Below are 20,608 nucleotides of genomic sequence, written 5' to 3'. Positions count from 1 at the left end.
ATAAAGTCTTTTTGTTTACAAAGATGGTTACAAAGAATGTGGACCAGGGTAATACTTTGAGTTTACAGCTTGTCCAAGGTCATTCATTATTAATAATATTAGTAATATCTTCGGGAAAGATCTTGATGCTTAAAATATTTCTGCATAATTCAAATATTTATGATAAAGATGGTAAGCTGTGTACATTTGTCCAACTGAGCAATCTTGCTATTTTTTTATATATAAAATATACCAAATGTATAATGATTAACATGTTGTAATACTCAGTTTAAATTTAAAAGTCTAAAGAGTATACAACTTAAATTCTTATTTGAATAAAGATTGTCCCTCCGCAGTGATCAGGATTTGAAACCGTATGTTTTTTGCTGACAGCTCAAACGCTTTAAATGAGAGGTTAAGCTTTATTAGCTCCACCTGCCGGTTTTACAAGGTGATTCCGGATACTAATAACATAATCTAATTTGCATAAGACATAATGCGGTATACCGCAGCATACCCCGCTTGTTTTGAATGGCTGCATCTGTATACTTCACAGCTCAAGGGAAGACTGAAAGCAGTCTTTCAATTGCTTGGGTTTTTTCGATATTTTCTGTCACTTCATGTTTTACATACAGGAAATGTTTTCCTAATTTAAGTTTAACACCTGAAGCATTGGTAATATGTTTTGTTGACATGATGTTAAAAATAAGGAGGCCATTCAATGATAAATATCAAGGGAAGTGCCTTTGTTGTAGTGAAAATTATTTTGGAAAATGAAAAAAAATGCTTAATTGTAGCAAATATTCATAAATCAAGTGTTCACACAGAGGTAGTGGGTGTCTAGAATGGAAAATCTTTTTTGCCAGTTACAGAACAAAAAGTCCTGACTAGATTATTTTCAGAACATACCTTTACATTTTGTACATATTGTACAATATTCACAATTGTTATATTCTAAATAATTACGGTTAATAATGCTAAAATTGTATCATATTCACAGGGTTATTAGTAAGCTTTTTCTAATTTGGCATCTAGTTAAGATGCGATGAATACTATTTGCATTTTAAAAGGGGATACAGTACATAGTTATAAAATAAACACCATCAATGCAAAACACTACAAATAATAATATGAAATGGTTCTGTCTAGTATTTTGATATTTCACAGTGTGTATGGCCTTTTTAAAGTACATTTAAATCAAATCTGGCTGTCATAACAAATGAGTTTGACATTCCTGGTCCAGACAATGAATCTTTGGTTCTGTAAAAGAAAAGCCACTCACTCGACTTTAAATTATGTAGGAGTAAAAATAAATAACCAACACACACAAAAGCAATTTGTGAAATGAAATTATAACTGAGAGAAGGAATTGTGATGTCTGAATAGATTTGCTGTTTTTCAAAAGACAATTTATTTTCCCCGATGAATTTTATATTAAATGATCCTGGAAATCCAAATGAAATGTCTGTGAATGCATTTTACATCTATACTGTAAATATAGTACAATACACATTTGCATTAATCCATATTACAGAGTACATATTAACATAATTTATAGTGTATATAATTAGAAATTATCTTTAATTAATTTAGATCAATAAAGGCCTTGTGCTACATATTATCTACAGTGCAAGTTTGTGAATAACCCGGCTTTAGGTACAGAATTAGCAGACTGCATCTGTTTTTCCCATTAATCTTGCCAAGCTTCATAACTGCTGGTGAGAAGCAGCTTAACGCTGCCATCACCATTCTTGTCATTAAGGATAGTTATAACTGAGCTATGTCTTGTGTTGTTTTCACTTGATGTAATATACATTCATACCCTGGTATAAGGGCATGAATTTGTACCTTGTAATTCATTATAAGAACAACATTTCACTAATCTGAATTTTGAAGTTTGAAAGTGACCGACTTTGGCCACCGAACAGCTGCTTGTTTCTGCGTGGGTTCAAGGCATTGTGGTTAAGGACGCAGTGAGGCAGCAGTGCTTTGTTTACAATCACAATGAAAGCTTGGGGTCTCATTTTCAAAACATTTTTTTTAGTTGTTTTGGAGTTGCTGTTCATTATGGGGTCTTTAGGAAGAGATAAAGATTCTTTAGCGTAATAGTCAACAACAGTATGCACATCATTCTAGCCGATCGCTTTGATAGAGATCTATTACGAAAGAATGAAAAGTGTAAATATATTATCATTAATTATTTTACACATACAATAGTTTTCTTATTTCTTATTTGTCACTAAGCTTGCTATAATAGTCTATATGGTATTATATGTTTAGGATGGTTTTTGAGTGAACTTGTCTTCGGTTTGGAATGGGGTAGAATTTTCCCCAAAAGAAATAATGGAATTTTTATTTCTGGTTCACGATCTCCTGCCTTCCGAACAGATTTTCAGGAACAAATTAGGTTTGGATACTGGGAAATAAGTTTATTTTATACCATAAAACAAATTTTGCCCCATATATGCACGTAAATGCTTTCTTGCAAATTCCAAGCAGGATGTGATGTTTTCTCAGTAATACTTTCTTCTTGCCACTTGCCACTCTAACATATTAGCCAGCTTTAACTCATGGACATTTTCTCCCATCTCAGCCACTGGACTGTACCGATCTCTCTGCCAAGGCACCACTGGTCTCACAGTGAAAGCCCTATCCAGTTTCCTTCTTGCCCAGCTGCCCAGTTACAGTAGGAAGGACAACCTGATCTAAGCAGTTACAGCTTCCATTTCTTAATGATCGAGTTCCCCTTTCTCAAGGGGATATTGTCTTTGCATTTGCAGATGAATCTCCTTAGTATCCAAAGTTGAATCTTTGCTTGAAATTTTTATTTACTTATTCTAAAATCATGTGAAAACCTATTATTGCATGGAGACAGAGGCCACTTAACTTATTTTGTGACTCGTTAAAGTAATTCTGTACACCTTCTATAATGGCTTCTCCATTTTTATTTATATAAAATGTCTTTATACTTCTTTCTTTTTATTTTGTTTTGAATGCGTAGAGTAGGCTGTGCATGTAGCAAGAAATGATTGCTACTTCATAGTGTGATGACTATAAGCTTTAAAGGAACAAAATGTAAAAACTGTGCAAGGCACCCTGAAATGTACTTGGCAGCATGACCATTATCTTGCTCACAAGAAATAATCTATCGTACTGAAATTAAATGTGATACATATTACACTGAAAGTCATTGGAACTTTGTTGAAAAATCAGGACATTTAAAAGTGCGAAAGAAAACATAGCAACAATACAGTAAAGGAAATGGATCATTACCCTGCCAGAAGGAAGGCTGCAGGACTCCAGTGCAGTTTCAACACGCTTTCTATCTGCAGAAAACATCCGAAAGATGCTGTAGAAAAGGAGTAAGCCCTGTTAATAATCCTACCAATCTGTCTTTCAATCTTCATAATTCACTGTTACTAAATACATGCTGGGCCAAAAAGACCCTGATAAAAAACTATCTTAATTTCTCCAAATAAGTTGAGCAATTGAAAATAAAGGTTTTGAGTTATATTTGCCCCTTTAATTACCATTTTTAAATTTCCACCCCACTTTTTATGGTATTCAATGCAATTTATGAACATTTGTCTGCACAGTTTATTGTATGTTATGAAGAACTCAATAACTGAGGATGAATAAATTAAGAATATGACAGCATAATTAATCATTTTATACAGTGTCAAAGTAATTTAAATATGTTAGTAAACTATTTAAGACTGTGATAATTTACAGTTATGTATGTCTTTAAAGTAACTATATGTGACACAAATAGTTGGTACGTAGAAGTAAATGAACTAAGTACTAAGCATGTGACAATACTGTTTACAATGTCTTATTTCGCTATAACAAAACATCATGCTAGTTTACTAGTTTTATGGTGGAATACATCATATGAGGTCAATGACTTGATAAACAGGGGCAGCAGGGTAAACATTATTAGTGAAACAACATTTGCATTGTTTTTGTTTTCCCACAATGCAGTTTTTTTATTTATTCAATCTCCTTTGTTTAACACATAAACCTCAAAGTAAATAAACAAAATATCTTTATATTGAGAAAGTAGGACAATTGTGAGCAATGTCAAAAACTACAATTAAATATTCTATTAGTATAAATCAAGTATAACACAGCTGTCAGCATAAATAAATCAGGATCCTGGAATCCAAGTTGAAAGCAGGTATAAAAAGAATTAATTAAGTGTCTAATATGTTGTGAGGACCATGCACCTGTTTTTTATGATATTTTGAATAGATCAACGCACAAATTGTAGACTGGTGTTTAAAAATGGCCAAACGTTTAGGACAAAGTACAACATCAATTCAACCATTACATTTTAAACACTTAAAAAAAGTTCAAATTGAATTTGACCAGTTAAACATTTTATCACTGTTTTCACCACAGAAATCTGAAGCATGTGTATAAATATTTTGTTGCTAAAGATTGCATATCTGTATAACCCAACCATTGTCCACAATACAGATTTATATATTTATGTGAGGAAATCAAACCAAGTTCAGATTAATTCCACTCAACTCAATACAAATAATAATCGCTACTTACACACTGTTGTTTAGATTAAGAAGTTTGATTATGTGGTTGGCCAGATTTATAATTTCCTATCCCAATTACAATGTCAAAAGGCATTAAGAGTTACAAATACATTTTCTGTAATATAAACATAAATTAAGCTGAATCATCTTTATTGCATCAACTCACAAAAGCAAATATCTTCTCAAGCATACAGAGCACAACTTACTTCTTTACAGGAATACGTCCCTCTGGGGTTAACTGAAGTTTAAGTCGTGAATATCTGTTAAAAGAAAAAAAAATGTTATTTAAAAATTAAGTTTTCCAGAATGTAATTAAATAAATGACAGAAACTTATAACTTAAGATCTTTACGTTTTTTTTATAGGCTCTTAATACATTGCTTATCACTCACGAGCACACATGTACTTCTTATATATTGACTATACTGTATACTGTACCTGTATGCATTATATAGCATGTTAGGTATTGGAGGCCAAAAAATGAGAGATAAAGTAAACAGAATATGTCTCAAAGTATTTTAAGACACAAACTGATTTTAACACAATTTGAGGATTTAATCATTAATTAAAGATACTTTGAAATCAGGAGCCAATTTTCCTGTACATTCATAGTTTTGAATTATTTCCTAAATCATTATCTCAACCTCATGATACTGTAGAGCATTTAATTGTAGTATATATTGAGATGTTTTAGAGATATCTTAATATTATGATTATATGCAAACCTACTTAATAAAATACATAAATGCATTCTCAGAAATTTTAAAACCGTGTTAAATTATTTTAGATAATCAGATAATTTAGATAAATAGATAAACTGTAGATGAATAGAAATAAATCCACACTTTTCCTGAGGATTTCTCAGATTCATGAGATTGATATCTCTAAATGACTTTCTATTAATTTCAAAGTTACTGAAAGATACCTAAAAATGGCATACAGAGTCCTTGGGGATAACCTGTTATTCATTTAAGTTTTATTGCAATATCTTAAGAAAAACATCCTAAGATTTGTTATACAGTATCTTTAGTTTTAAGTAAAATGGATCATTTCATTATTTCATTTGAGTTACATCAAAATATGCTGATGTACAATGAAAACATTAAAACATAGACACAATGGTGTATTGACATTTTAAATGGCGACAGATATATTGATTGTTTAATATTAGTAATATTGTAATAATGTCCAATGGCATGACAAAATCCTAAGCATCATTTCGTAAAAATATCAGGTGTTAGGTATTTAGCAAAATTAGGTGAGTGAGAATCTGTACGAATAATTATTTAAAAATGAATTATTTTAATTAACACACAGAAAGCAAAAGATAACAGCACTGTTTGTTCCTCTAATAAAGATCACATGGTTGTTATCAGCACGACTAAAGCTCACCTAGCTGTTAAATACCATAAATTGCCCACTGGACAAGATATCTTTAGCAGATCACATCAGGGAAACCTGGAAACTGACAGACTACATTCTGGAAGGCAAAGAGTCTCCATACCAACACATTATCCTGAGACTGACCATCATATCTGCTTGATCCATTTATTTAACTGTGTCAAACTGTAGTGACCAGAACACCAGAACCTCTAGGATGAACTAGCCGGGAACATCTGCAGAATGGCTGTAGCTCAGTGTCTGCATGAAAATAATCAGTATGTTTGGAGGCTGTTTAGGCTAACATGTTGAAAGCTGACATAACAACAAGCTGAGTAGTTAAACAGAAGTTCAGGAGAAAGTAGAATTGTAATGTTGTACTTCACTCTCTTGCACATATTTTGGCAGTTGAGCACTTTTTTGCACACATCTTTTGTACTCCTTCCTCCACCCTATCTTCGCAGCCTCCCTAGTTTATGTTTGGCAAGTGAGATGGGTTTTGTCAGCAATTACCTTACGGTCAAGATTATTTCCTTAGGCACGTTAATTGTAAATATTAATATGTTAAGCATGAAAGCCCTTTATATTTTGTTATATTGTTCATTCAAATTTGACTGAACAGTCTTTTGTACACCTGAGATCATTTGATGTGATGGCACAGAGAACTGTGCAATGTTTTGCCTTTTTGCACTTGACAGGGAAAGACAACATGTGTGGAAATGTTTTGTTGAGATTTATGCTTAATGTCATGTTAATCAAACCAACCAATTAGGCAGTGCACGTACAGTAGTAACTTGGGGTGCAATCTTGTAATACAAAAAAATGATTTTGTTACTTTATTTAGGGCTATTTTACTGTTCATCCATACACCAATAAAGGCCTTGAACAAACAGCTTTTACATTCTTGTGTACCAATCTGAAAGTTTCCCACAGGACTACACAAGATCACATAGGGCTAGGATAATAATACAACATGATATGGAAACCATTGGTCAAGTGGTATTTCTGCACAGAAAGAGTGACACAGCTATGTTCTCTCCAGAGGCTGATCGGGTTCGTGCGTGAACACTTCCAAAATTGCGTTAATACTCAGAGAAGTCATACATTATACTACATCTAAAATGTTTTACATCTGTGTGTTGTATATCATTGCTGAAAAGATGATACGTTGATCTGGATTTTCATTTGTAATTTCTATGATTCTGCTTGCAATCTGCATAATGTATCTGTAATTTGCTGTCATATCTTTGTACTACAGTTCTTTTAAATTCTTTAAACCTTCTTTATCATTTACATCAGTATATTTCAGATACTTTTAAATAAAAAAATGAAATGCTTCTCTAATTTCTTTAGACTTCTTCAGAACATCTTCAATACAATGCTAAATATAATAATGATAAAAAATCATTAAACACAGTTATTTCCCTTTATTAGAAGGAAATAAACCGGAAGAATGCGGGTTCCTATCCAGCGGCCGGGAGAGGGCCCCTGAACAAGGCCCTTAACTCGACTGCTCCAGGGCTGACTGTCTGACCTTGTGTTCTGACCCCAAGCTTCTCTCCCTGTCTGTGTGTCTCATGGAGAGCAAGTTGGGGTATGTGAAAAGACAAATTCCTAATACAAGAAATTGTATATGACCAATAAAGTGATCTTATCTTATCTTATTACTTCTCTGAAAAATAATGTCATGTTTTTGTCTTTGAGATTCATTTTGGGAATATAAGTCCTTTTTTCACAAGACAATCTGAAATAAGCAAGATGCTATAGGAAAGGACTAAAGCCAGGAAAAATACAATAGTAAGGATAAAAATGCAACAAGTTCATTTGGTCAGTACTTTAATTTAAGTGGCTGTTCAAAAATAATTAATGCAGATTATTCACTCAACCTTCTAAATTTGTTGTCTGCTCAGAGCACAGTCAAAACAATAAAATTTAATTGACCTACAATGACTGCCTCATCTAGTACTCTCAGGTTTAAAAACAATGCCACTAAATTTAATGGTATTGCAGGAAACATAGCAAATTTAAGAGTTATACATTGGATTCTCAGTCTCAATCTGGAATATTATAGGAAAGCTACCTTTTGTAAGTTAAAGAAAATATTTTTAGTTTGCATGTCTTCTGATCAACAAGATCAAGTATGATAGTAAATTATATTACATATTTACATCACATACAGATGCAGCCATTCAAAACAAGCGGGGTATGCTGCGGTATAACACGGGGGGCATGTCGCAGTATACAGCATCATACCGTATGCAAATTAGATTATGTTAATAGTATCCGGAATCACCTTGTAAAACAGCCAGGTGGAGCTAATAAAGGTACCTCTCCTGTACAGCATTTGAGCTGTCACCAGAAAACGTCGGTTTCGAATCCCGATCACTGCTGAGGGACAATCTTTATTCAATTAAGAATTTAAGTTGTATACTCTTTAGACTTTTACATTTAAACAGTGTATTACAGCATGTTAATCATTAAACATTAAAAAGGCGGTATATTTTATAAAAGCAAGATTGTTCTGTTGGACAAAAGTACACAACCTACCACCTTTATCATAAATATTTTAATTATGCAGGAATATTTTATGCTCAAAGTCTTTACCGAAGATATTACTAATAGTATTAATCATGAATGACCTTGGACAAGCTGTAAGCTCAAAGTATTATCTTGGTCCACATTCTTTGTAACCGTCTTTGTAAACGAAAATAGTTTATTTTTTCATTTACAAAAAGTAACACCACAGCATTTAGTTGATCCGATCACGCATTAGTTTCCAATCATACAAAGTAATTCTTGAGAATCTCCAATTCACCATGCCTTTCACATGCTCATAAACAATATTAATTTAGGAACATAAACATATTACTGTATGTAAACTGTACTGTATATTGCTGGTCTTGGTAGTTTAAAGAAAAAATATACACCAGTATTCCATTTCTCCCTAAACATTTTAAGCATCAAAGTCTTATATGTTGTTATTTGGAAAACGTTTTAACGTGCTCCTTCTGACCATATTAGGATTATATACTTTGTGAAAAGTGATAGTCTTTTAACCTTTTCTGTGAATTCACTTGTTATCTAACAAATGCATACTTTTAGGATTTGATTAAAAGGGAATATAATATGGAATTGCGTATCTAAACAAATTTATAATGATATAATTATATTCTCGTACTGTCTGGCGGAATAAACTGAAGCGGTTAGTTAATGCAACAGGGAATTATTAAGAATTATCACCTCTTTTTACACTTGAGAACAAATGAGAACATTCCACTCAGTGGGTGGTGCATTGTTATCTCAATCACTTGCTAATTCGTTTTACACCACTGGATGACAGGAGAATGTGACTGTACTGTATCTGTACAGAATGTGTGTTTCAATCAATACAGTAATTGATTAAAATCGGAATCGCGTGTTTAATTAAATGCTTTTTTTGATTCACAATCTAAAAATGAAAACCGCAGTAAAGTCACCTTGAATTTAAAAAAAACGATTTTGGCACGCCTGTAGCATTTTCACGAAACCTCCTAGAGTTGTGAGAACACTTGCTTTGTGTATAAAGTACATTGTGAATGTTTTCACAGCCTTCACTTTGTCGTTTTTATGCCATTTTTTTGACAAAGCACGAATATTCCTATGTCCGTATCTTCGCAAGGGAATCAGTGCGACTTTTAATACTAATTAAATGACCGCAGGCACTTTCCACTCCCTCTACATTCTCAGAGTAGAACAGACTTACCTTCTAATGAAAGACGGTCCACCCCCACCACGGACAGGAAAAGTGCCCACAGGCACTTAAACTTAATATGGTCAGTAACAGTAAACAGTAACATGGTCAGAAGGAACACGTACAAACGTTTTCCGAAAAAAGCACATATAAGACTCTGATGCTTAAAATGTTTAGGGAGAAAGTTGAATACTGGTGTGTATTTTTTCTTTAACTACCAATACCAGCCATACAGATGCAGCCATTCAAAGTGTGCGGTACAGACACGTACCACAGGTAATTGGCTGCGGTGTCGCGTATCATGACGCAAGATGACGCTGGGTACCGCGGTACGTGATTGGTTGACCGACAGGGGCACTCGTGGTCCGTTGGTCTGTTGTAGAAAGACTTACTGTAAACGTCTTTACTGCCCGTTGTAGATATTGAATTTTACCACTGAAGGGAAATCTTAGTAGCTGAGCATAAAAAGAATAGGAGCATACTGTAACGCGTGTGAAGGCCATAAACTATATTAATTTTGGATCATAAACATACAGTATATAGCTGGTCTTGGTACTTTAAAGAAAACATACACACCAGTATTCCATTTCTCCCTAAACATTTTAAGCATCAAAGTCTTTAACTAACATGATACCGGAGTCAACAAGCATACTTTTAGAATTTGATTAATAGGGAATATAATATGGAATCGCGTATCTAAAGAATTTAATAACGGTATGATTATATTCGTGTACTGTGACAGGGCTGTGTAGGGCTGTTTCGCCTCCCTGTTCATGCGAGTTGTCTTGTAGTCTACTGGTCTACGTGCCTGACTAACAACTGGCAGGTTGTGTGTTCGAATCCAGCTGGTGCTGGACTTCTCTTTTAACAAACATTTCTTCGAAAAAATAGAATAGCGATATTATGGACAATCAATTGACTTTTATATTTCAAAATATCGCAACATGATCGATTCTAAGTCATTTTTGATAACAATGAATAGTCACCTTCTTCCCTTCTGACAACGGTCCCTGCTTCTGCTTCCTGCTTCTATTGTGTGTGTGCAACAGAGTAAATTTTTATAGAGAAATGGAGGCTGGACAGTATGCGTTACAATATAAACATTTATATTGATTTAAATCGTGTTCTGATTTAAATCGCAAACGCGTGTTTAATTATATGTGTTTTTTAATCATAATCATGCTAATGCAACATAAATTGATACAGTATCTTTGTCTTCTAAGTATCTTAATAAACTTACAGCATAGCTTTCTACCCGTCAAGATTTATATGTCTTGGGATTTTGGGATCAAATGTGGAAGGATTAGATTGTAATCGTTTTTATTTGTCAAATACGTGATTGTATTTCTGAATGTTATGTGACACCTACAGTAGTTCACTGTTTTAAATACATCGAATTAAGAAAGTTATGTGTAGCACTTTAGATCTTTTTTCTGAACCAGGGAAAATCTGATCATGTTTCTCTATAACAATAATAAGAAACTTTATTTTACATATCACCTTTAAAAGTGGTAGTACCTTTTTTAGTACTATATTTTTGTATTATATTCCCTATTAATCAAACTCTAAGAGTATGTATCGGCTTGTCAGTCAGGTCTTTTTTCTCTATTTCAATTGTCGTTTACACATGCATGACTTTAAAAGCTAGCAAGACAGGTTTCGATTCACATTAGTTGGCGAGCCTTGTTAACAAAAAAACTAATAATAATGTAACATGCCACTGTTTGTTCATGAACAAAGTTATACTGAGATTTCCTTAGATATGCGATTAAAAAATAAATAAATAAAAATTTGAATCCCCTGCGGAACACATTCCATAAGAATCAGCGGTTTTACAGTATATATCACCTTTAAAGGTGGCTTCTCAAAACGCTTTACAGGATAAAAACAACCAGAACAGCAGCAACAACAATATTGTATTTCATTGCACTTTGAAAACCAAGTAATAACCTAACTATACAGTACGTGCAAACGTTTCATATGTTGCTGTCGTGAATGCCTGTGTACCCATAAGTATCTTATTTGCCTTTAGTCCTGTCTATCTCTGTCCCCTTCCCCCCCCTCTCCCTCAATTCAATTCAATTCAAGGTGTTTTATTTGCATGACAGATGGGTACAATTCTTGTTGGGAATGTATATTTTGATATTTACACCCGGCGCAGCACCGAGGGAGCGTCTGCATTTATAACTTAGTTTTTAAAATTAGTCAAGCAATATGAAGCATCTCCTTTTACTTTTAAGTCCCTTAAATACATTGAGCACAGCTTTCTCACCACTTAAGATTGCTTTTCGATACCATCCTTACACAAAGCAGAAACTTTCCGATGACTCACAGTACAAGTGGAAAGATTACAGATTTTAATCGTCTTTAATTTTGTTACGCTATACGTTTTAGGAACGTTTCATCTAAACAAACACCACTAAACTATTCTCGATTGTATTTCTGAATGTTATGTTACACCTGCAGTAGTTCACTGTTTTAAATACATCGAATTAAGAAAGTTATGTGTAGCACTTTAGATCTTTTTTTCTGAACTAGGGAAAATCTGATCATGACCGATTATCATGACCGATTGTTAACAAGGCTCGCCAGCTAATGTGAATCAAAACCTGTCTTGCTAGCTTTTAAAGTCGTGCATGTGTAAACGACAATTGAAATAGAGAAAAAATACCTGACTGACAAGCCGATACATACTCTTAGAGTTTGATTAATAGGGAATATAATACAAAAATATAGTACTAAAAAAGGTACTACCACTTTTAAAGGTGATATGTAAAATAAAGTTTTTTATTATTGTTATAGAGAAACATGAAAATTGCTTTAACATGCTAATGCGTTGGTGTAACAGTCCGGGCGTGGCAAGCTTCTAATGTCAACCCGACTACGGCGAAAGGAACCCTTCTTTCATTGGAAGACAATGAACATATTCTAGCCCTAAATGAATTAATAGCAAACATGGTTTACATAAAATACATTTTTCCAAGAAAGTTTAGCCTTTGTCACTAATGAAACCACTAAATAAAGACATAAATATAGAAATCTTAAGATTTTTAAAATACATGACTTTCCTAAAATTTATTTAAAAAAGAGGATAAACTGGGATGGGAGGAGGGTTTGGTTTTGCATAAGGGGCGGGATTATGATAAGTGTAGGAATTTGAGAGAGTTTAATTGTTTGATATATTTGATTTTGTATTGTGGTTGTTACCTATGTTTTTGGTTGGTATTCTGTTTATATGGTTGTTTTTGTTGATTGGTCGTTATTATGGTTATTAATAATACGATCTATAGTTAAAATCTGAGCCTAAATAAAAAGAAAAGGCATTATCTGAGAGCAATTACGCTGTGTTTAGGAAGAATAAATGATTAGGTTTATGAGCAATCTAATTACTTATTTGTTTAAAACGCTATATAAAATAAAGTTTATTATCAATTTGCTGGACAGAGTGGTGAACATTATTATGCATAAGACAAAGATAACGATTTACGTTAAAAGACATTTAATTAAACACGGGTTTGTGATTTAAATGGGAATGGGGGTGGCGGGAACTCTTAATCTAAATAAAACAGGTTTCGATAGTTAATAACCACTTTTTATGCACGAAACACGGGTGTTCCTCCTGATCAGTTTAGAAATCTGTGTACGCTGTAAGGTTTTCACTTCTTAATTAAACTTTTAAAATACAGGTTTCAAATAAAAAGAAATCCTCTTCCTGGTACAGTATGTATAGCAAACCAGCACGTCTTTTTTCTCCAATCAGAGGGGTGTCAGATGGTGTCAGCCAATCACCATTCTGAACCCCTACCATAATCTCTGGTATAGGGAGACCCCAAAATTCTGTCCTATAGTTTATGTAGATAGATGATACTTTTATTGATCCCGTGAGGGAAATAAAGTAAATCATTTTCATTTTAGGAAGTTATTAAACGCTCGGTTAAAAGCAAAGGAGATTGTCTGTTATAGTGGACATAAAAACAAGAGTTTGCTCCGGTGTTACTGGAAACCCAAATTTAACAAAAAATCGCTGGCATTATATCCTAGAAGACACAGACCGGCGCAAGACCTGGAGAATGCCCGCAGTGTAAAAGAAAATGCCTGATGAACTAGGGATTGGACAGTTTCCAAGTGCTTGTACAATCGATGGAAATGTTCAAATAAAAAACCACGTGTAAGACTGATGCTTAAAATGTTTAGGGATAAATGGAAAACTGGTATGTATTTTTTCTTTAAACTACCAAGACCAGCCATACACAGTACAAATTACGTACATACAGTAACGTTTATGTTCCTAAATTAATACCGTTTATGACCTTCAGATGTGTTATGCTCCTCTTCTTTTTATGCTCAGCTACTAAAATTTCCCTTTAGTGGTAAAATTCCATATAAATATTCAATACTAAGCGGATTAAAATGTGCACAGTAAAGAGATTAAATGATTAAATCTTTTCACTACCAACCAATGCACCACGAGTGCCCCTGTCGGTCATTTTGGCCAGCCAATCACTTACTGCGGTGCCCTGCGGTGGTTTGTGGGTAGTTTACCATACCGTGGGTATGTACCTTGCATTTTGAATGGCTGCATCTGTATACTGTATATATATTTGGGATATTTATTATAATGATATCACCTACTATGGACATTTGTATAGGCGAATGTCATATTTTAGGACACATCTGTGAATATTTTTTCTACATTTGAAATTAAGCACTAAAAATTTAAATTTTGAAAAACAAACAAACAATAAATGGTATTAAAAAAGAAAAGGTATGGAAGTCTGGGCACATATTTTTTTAAGTTGGCTGCCAGATCTGTGAACTTTTTCATGGACACCTTTACCATGTAATGTAACTTTTTAAAGGAGATCAAAGCCACAGAGACAAGCAATATGTGACAAAATTCTTATTGTTATCCTTTCTTTTATTTAGATATGTCTCTTCCAATGCACATCACTACAACAGAAATGCTCTGCTAAGAAAGGGGAACTTATTTATTCTAGTACTTTGTATCCAGCAGATGAGTCTGGTATGCTACATCAATCATTTGCTGAAGTCTGCATTTAAAGACCTACCGCCTTCCATAGTTTAAAAGTAGTTTAAAGCAATTGCATTTCCTCCAATATTCTTAACGTTTATTATCTTATTTAATTTCTTTTGTTCAATAGAAATCGATTAAATCCTTTACTGCCTCAATCATATGTATAATATTCATTATAAAAAGGCCTCACTCTCCTCTCTTGAGTGGGAAGAATGGTGTGGTGAAGTACACTATACTAATACACACCAAATGTTAACGGTATTTACAGTCCGTCATGGCAGTGGTGGAGTGGGAAATGCAGATAGATGCCATATATCTTGATTATGATTTTGACAATGACACTTAATTGATATCAATAATGTCTGCCACCTCATGTTTTATACTATTAGATGCCTGCCCAAGGTGGAAGGCATGAATCGCTATTGCACATAAACTGAAGCACCTTATGCAGCAACATATTGTCATTTTCCTAAAGATGTCAGACAATCCTGGCAACAGAAAGTAGTAAACAACTCGCTGGTGTTATGCACACATGCACCTAAGAAAAAATAACTCCCTAAGTCAACAATATTTTTATTGTAGTAGAAGTTCACAATCATAGAAGCTTTTGATAGGTTTATGTCCAGAAAACGACAATACTTACATTTCAGTGATGCCAGGTTTACAATTAGATGCTTCAAGAATAACCATATACCTGAATAGACATCTGGATAATGAATGCTGTGGTAATCTGTTCAGATTTAATTAAGAACTATTACTGATTACTGCTGCACTACATACAGATGCAGCCATTCAAAATGCGCGGGCGATACCGCATTATTTTCCAGTGCGCTGTATGCTGTCTACCGCAAGTTACCGGTAAATACCGCAAGTTACCGTAAATTCTCCTATAATACCACAAGCAAAATAATAGTGTCCGGAATTTCCGCAAGGTGGAGCTAATAAAGCTCAACCTCTCATGTTTGAGCTGTCGCCATCAAAGTCTTTAACAAAGATATTACTAATGGTATTAATAATGAATTACCTTGGACAAGCTGTAAACTCAAAGTATTGCCCTGGTCCACATTATTTTTTTCACTGACCGTATTTGTAAAAGTAACACCACAGCATTTCGCAATCACGCATTTGTTTCCAATCATGCAAAGTACAGTAATTTTTGAGAATCAATTCACCATGCCTTTCACATGCTCATGAAAGAGATTGATTTAGGAACATAAACATATTACCGTATGTAAACTGTACTGTATACAGTATGTATATGTATATTTAATGTCTTAACTGTGCCCGTTTAAGTATTGATTATTATATGGAATTTTAACACTGAAGGGAAATCTTAGTGCCTGGGTATAAAAAGAATAGGAGCATACTGTAAAATTTATGAAGGCCATAAACAATATTAATTTTGGAACTTAAACATACAGTATATGGCTGGTCTCGGTACTTTAAAGAAAACATATACACCAGTATTCCATTTCTCCCTAAACATTTTAAGCATCGAAGTCTTTAACTAACGTGATACTGGAGTCAACAAGCATACTTTTAGAATTTGATTAAAAGGGAATATAATATGGAATCGCGTATCTAAAGAAATTAATAACGATATAATTATATTCATGTTGCAAAAAAACTGCAATGGACATAAAAACTCCCTTGCTTTTAACAGAGCGTTTCATAATTTCCAACTACGAAATTTATTCAAACTGCGACACTTATCATTCAAACAGAGCTTGAAATATCACAAGGATCCTCTTGAGCACAGCAAAGACTGTATTAAAAGTATACTAGTGACAAACTAGTATACTTTAGATATTTTTTTCTGAACATGGGAAAATCTGATCATGTTTCTCTATAACAATAATAAAAACATTATTTTACATATCACCTTTATGTGATATCACCTTAAGGACAGCACATACAAGGGTTAATTGCACAATGGACCCCGCAAAGAAATTTAAAATAGTCTTCTTTAGGTGTGAGGGCAGGAGTGGATCGCAGAACGCATAATCAGCAAATTAGGAAAACAAAGAACAGGACAGGTGAGACATTTATCCAGAGAGCGAGTGATCAGAAAAAGGAACAGCTGTAATGCCCAGGTTTTACACTCTCTCTCTGCTGAATGAATAAAAGCATTTTATTAAAAACGCATTTGTGTTTGTCTGGGTATTTACTTTGTAATCTGTGGTTTACATCTACTGTATTGCTTTGAGATGCCACTTTTAAAGGGGATATATAATTTTTTTTATTATTGTTATAGAGAAACATGATCAGATTTTCCCTGGTTCAGAAGAAAAAAATTAAAATCTGTAATCTTACCGCTTGTATGTCATTGGAAAATACAAGAAGTTTCTGCTTTGAGTAAGGATGGTATCAAAGTGGTGAGAAAGCTGTGCTCCTCAAAGCGCTTTACAGGATAAAAACAACAGCAATAGTGTTAAGCTGGGCAAACAATTTTTTTATAGAAATAAAAAATGAGATATAATGATGTGTTCCGACTAAGACATTAACGAGTACGACCCCCCTCTCTGCGGGAGTGCTGGCTGTGACAAATTAAACCGGTTTCACAGGTATTTTCAAAGTAGAAGGGGGCGAGATTTCCAGCGAAAGACACCTCCCCCTCCAAAGGCAAGGAAGTTCAGTACTTACTAGTTAAGAAAGCTAGGCTCCTCAATGAAATCACTTTAACATGCTAATGCGTTGGTGTAACAGTCCGGGCGTGGCAAGCTTCTAATGTCAACTCGACTCTATTGGAAGACAATGAACATATTCTAGCCCTAAATGAATTAATAGCAAACATGGTTTACATAGAAGACATTTTTCCAAGAAAGTTTATAATAATACGATCTATAGTTGAAATCTGAGCCTAAATAAAAAGAAAAAGCATTTTCAGAGAGCAATCACGCTGTGTTTATGTAGAATTAGGTTTATGAGCAATCTAATTACTTATTCATTTAAAACGCTATATAAAATAAAGTTTTTTATTAATTTGCTGGACAGAGTGGTGAACATTATTATGGATAAGACAAAGATAACGATCCTGATCAGTTTAGAAATCTGTGTACGCTGTAAGGTTTTTACTTCTTAAACTTTTAAAATACACGTTTCGAATAGAAAGAAATCATCTTCCTGGTACAGTATGTATAACAAACCAGCACTTCATTTTTCTCCAATCAGAGGGGTTAGACGCTCGGTTAAAAGCAAAGGAGAATGTTTGTTATAGTGGACATAAAAACAAGAGTTCGCTGTCCTAGAAGACACAGATCGGCGCCAGACCAGGAGAATGCCCGCAGCGTAAAAGAAAATGCCTGATGAACTAGGGATTGGACAGTTTCCAAGTGCTTGTACAATTGATGGAAATGTTCAAATAAATGTGCAAAAGAAATAAACAAAATAATCATTTATTTATTTATCATATTGGCTAGCTAATGTCCTCTCTTTGCTAGTTAGTGGCTGTGTTTCTGCGTTGGGTAGCAACGGGTGACTGTTCTCAGGCGGAAGGTGTAAACAGCTTAATTTTCGTGTTAAATAATTTATTAAAATTAAAATTCATTCCATACAGCAATCACATATTTGGGTACCGTTTCATAAAACTTTCATGCTTAAAATGTTTAGGGAGAAATGGAAGACTGATAATGGAATGGAATGGAATGAATGATAAGTGTCGCAGTTTAAATATTTTTCGTAGTTAGAAATTATGAAACGCTCTGTTAAAAGCAAGGGAGTTTTAATTTCCATTGCAGTAAAAGAAAATGCCTGACAAAGTAGGGCTTGGACAGATTCCAAGTGCATTTTTGCAATTTACGTTGCATTGTCCATTGTGCTACTGTAATACAGTTTAAAATAAGTCTAAACTGTATCAGATTTATTTATGGGTTGCAATTTTTTTTTATATATATTGCCTTTAAAGGTGGCTTCTCAAAACACTTTACAGGATAAAAACAACAATAACAGCAACAACAACAACAACAACAACAACAATATTGTATTTCATTGCACTTTGAAAACCAAGTAATAACTTAACTATATGTGCAAAAGTTTTATGATATGTTGCTGTTGTGAATGTCTGTGGAGTGTATCTTATTTGCCTGTCTGTCCTGGCTCTCTCGCTCGCCCTCCCCCCCTCTCTCCCTCAATTCAATTCAATTCAAGGTGCTTTATTAGCATGACAGATGGGTACAATCGGTATTGGGTATTTACTTTGCTTTGAGATTCCACTTTTAAAGGTGATATATAAAATCAAGGCTTTAACTTGCTTTAACTCCGCAATGTATTTAAAAAATAAAAACGATTACAATCTAATCTTTACACATTTGATCCCAAGATCCCAAGAAAAATAAATCTAAACGGGGAGAAAGCTATGCTGAAAGTTGATTAAGATACTTAGAAGACAAAGATATCAATTTATGTTGCATTTGTCTGATTGTGAATCAATAAACACAAATATTTAAACTCGCGTTTGCGATTAAATCAAAACGCGATTTAAATCAATATAAATGTTTATACTGTAACGCCTAGGTGACTATTCATTGCTATTAAAATGACTTAAATCATTTTGTGATATTTAGAAATATAAATTTGTTTGGTGAGAGTGAGGTTTAATTTAATCTCTGACCAAGGGAAACGTTTCATTTTTTCAAAGAAATGTTTGTTAAAAAAAAATCATGGTTCCACAGTGGGATTCAATCACAGACTGTGTGACATGGGAGTCAGGAACCTAACCCACAGCACCACCGGCAAGGTCACATGCAGAGTGCTGAAAAAGCACTACAGAAACATTATCGACAGACAATGTACAGCGTGTACTATTCTTGTGTTGCGGTACATGAATATAATTATATCGTTATTAATTTCTTTAGATACGCGATTCCATATTATATTCCTTTTTAAGCAAATTCTACCGTACCGAGCCCAGCCATATACTGTATGTTTATGTTCCAAAATTAATATCGTTTATGGCTTTCACACACGTTATAGTATGCTCCTATTCTTTTTATGCTCAGCTACTAAGATTTCCCTTCAGTGGTAAAATTCCATATAAATATTCAATACTACAACGGGCACAGTAAAGACGTTTACTGTAATTCTTTCTACGACAGACCAACGGACCACGAGTGCCCCTGTCGGTCAACCAATCACGTACCGAGGTACCGCGCGTCATCGTGCTTCACAATGCGCGACACCTTAGCCAATTAACTCCGGTACGTGTCTGTCCCGCGCACTTTGAATGGCTGCATCTGTAGTGCTGCTCAAAGTATAAAAGCTTCTGTTACAGTACATTCAAGTTCTATTTACAGCACTTACGCTTTTTCCAGGCAGGATTCTCTGGACATGTTCTGTGTCAGCAAGTTTGATGCCAGTGCAAACAGCTCATCAGCCCATTCCTGAATTAAGATGTGAGACAAAAAAAGTTGTGTTTAATCTACAATCTAACAACAGTGAAGCTTTTAACATGTTGAACAGCTTCCAAAAAAGTACAGAAGTGGAAAACAGCCAAGGATACCTGGGTAATGTTATTACTCCATGACACCTGTACTTCTCTTGGGTTATTCATTGCTTGCTGTTCATTCTGACATCAAATATCTATTTTTAACACTTTGAGTAGTTAGCATTAAAGTAGAACATTGGGCCCAAGTGAGTGAAGTTTTTTTAATGTTACGTTTGTGCTTAATTGTATTAGTAATGTGTTTAAACCAGGCTATTTGTAGCAAAAACTGTCACTTTTTTTCTGAAAATAAATCACCATCGATATTCATTGCATTGCATTTATTGCATGGTATTATGAATGTCGTAGGTGGTAGCATGAATACAATAGAGGCAGATTCAATTCCTTGGTGTGACACTGTTGTTAATAAAAAATAACTGCCTAAGTCACCTCCTGTATATATTAATGTACTGTGCTTCCAGACAAAATAGTAACACTATCTCTGCACAACCATGT

At 34.0% G+C, this 20,608-nt stretch overlaps 1 protein-coding gene across 3 annotated transcripts in view; it reads right to left on the bottom strand.

The window, feature by feature from the left end:
- The window catches only part of plcb1 (phospholipase C beta 1), a 385,213-nt gene that overhangs the window by 146,962 nt on the left and 217,643 nt on the right, over positions 1-20,608 (bottom strand). For all 3 annotated transcript variants that reach the window (XM_069178667.1, XM_069178666.1, XM_069178665.1), the window contains exons 5-7: positions 19,972-20,051; positions 4,736-4,789; positions 3,253-3,328 (exon numbers count right to left, since the gene is read on the bottom strand). In XM_069178667.1, coding sequence (XP_069034768.1) covers positions 3,253-3,328; positions 4,736-4,789; positions 19,972-20,051 — 210 coding nt within the window. The remainder of the gene's footprint in view (positions 1-3,252; positions 3,329-4,735; positions 4,790-19,971; positions 20,052-20,608) is intronic.

Source organism: Lepisosteus oculatus, chromosome 2 (genome assembly GCF_040954835.1).
Source record: "Lepisosteus oculatus isolate fLepOcu1 chromosome 2, fLepOcu1.hap2, whole genome shotgun sequence".
Lineage (NCBI taxonomy): Eukaryota > Metazoa > Chordata > Actinopteri > Semionotiformes > Lepisosteidae > Lepisosteus > Lepisosteus oculatus.
Note: the sequence above shows the minus strand (reverse complement) of the source record. Positions and strands in the feature narration are given on the sequence as shown.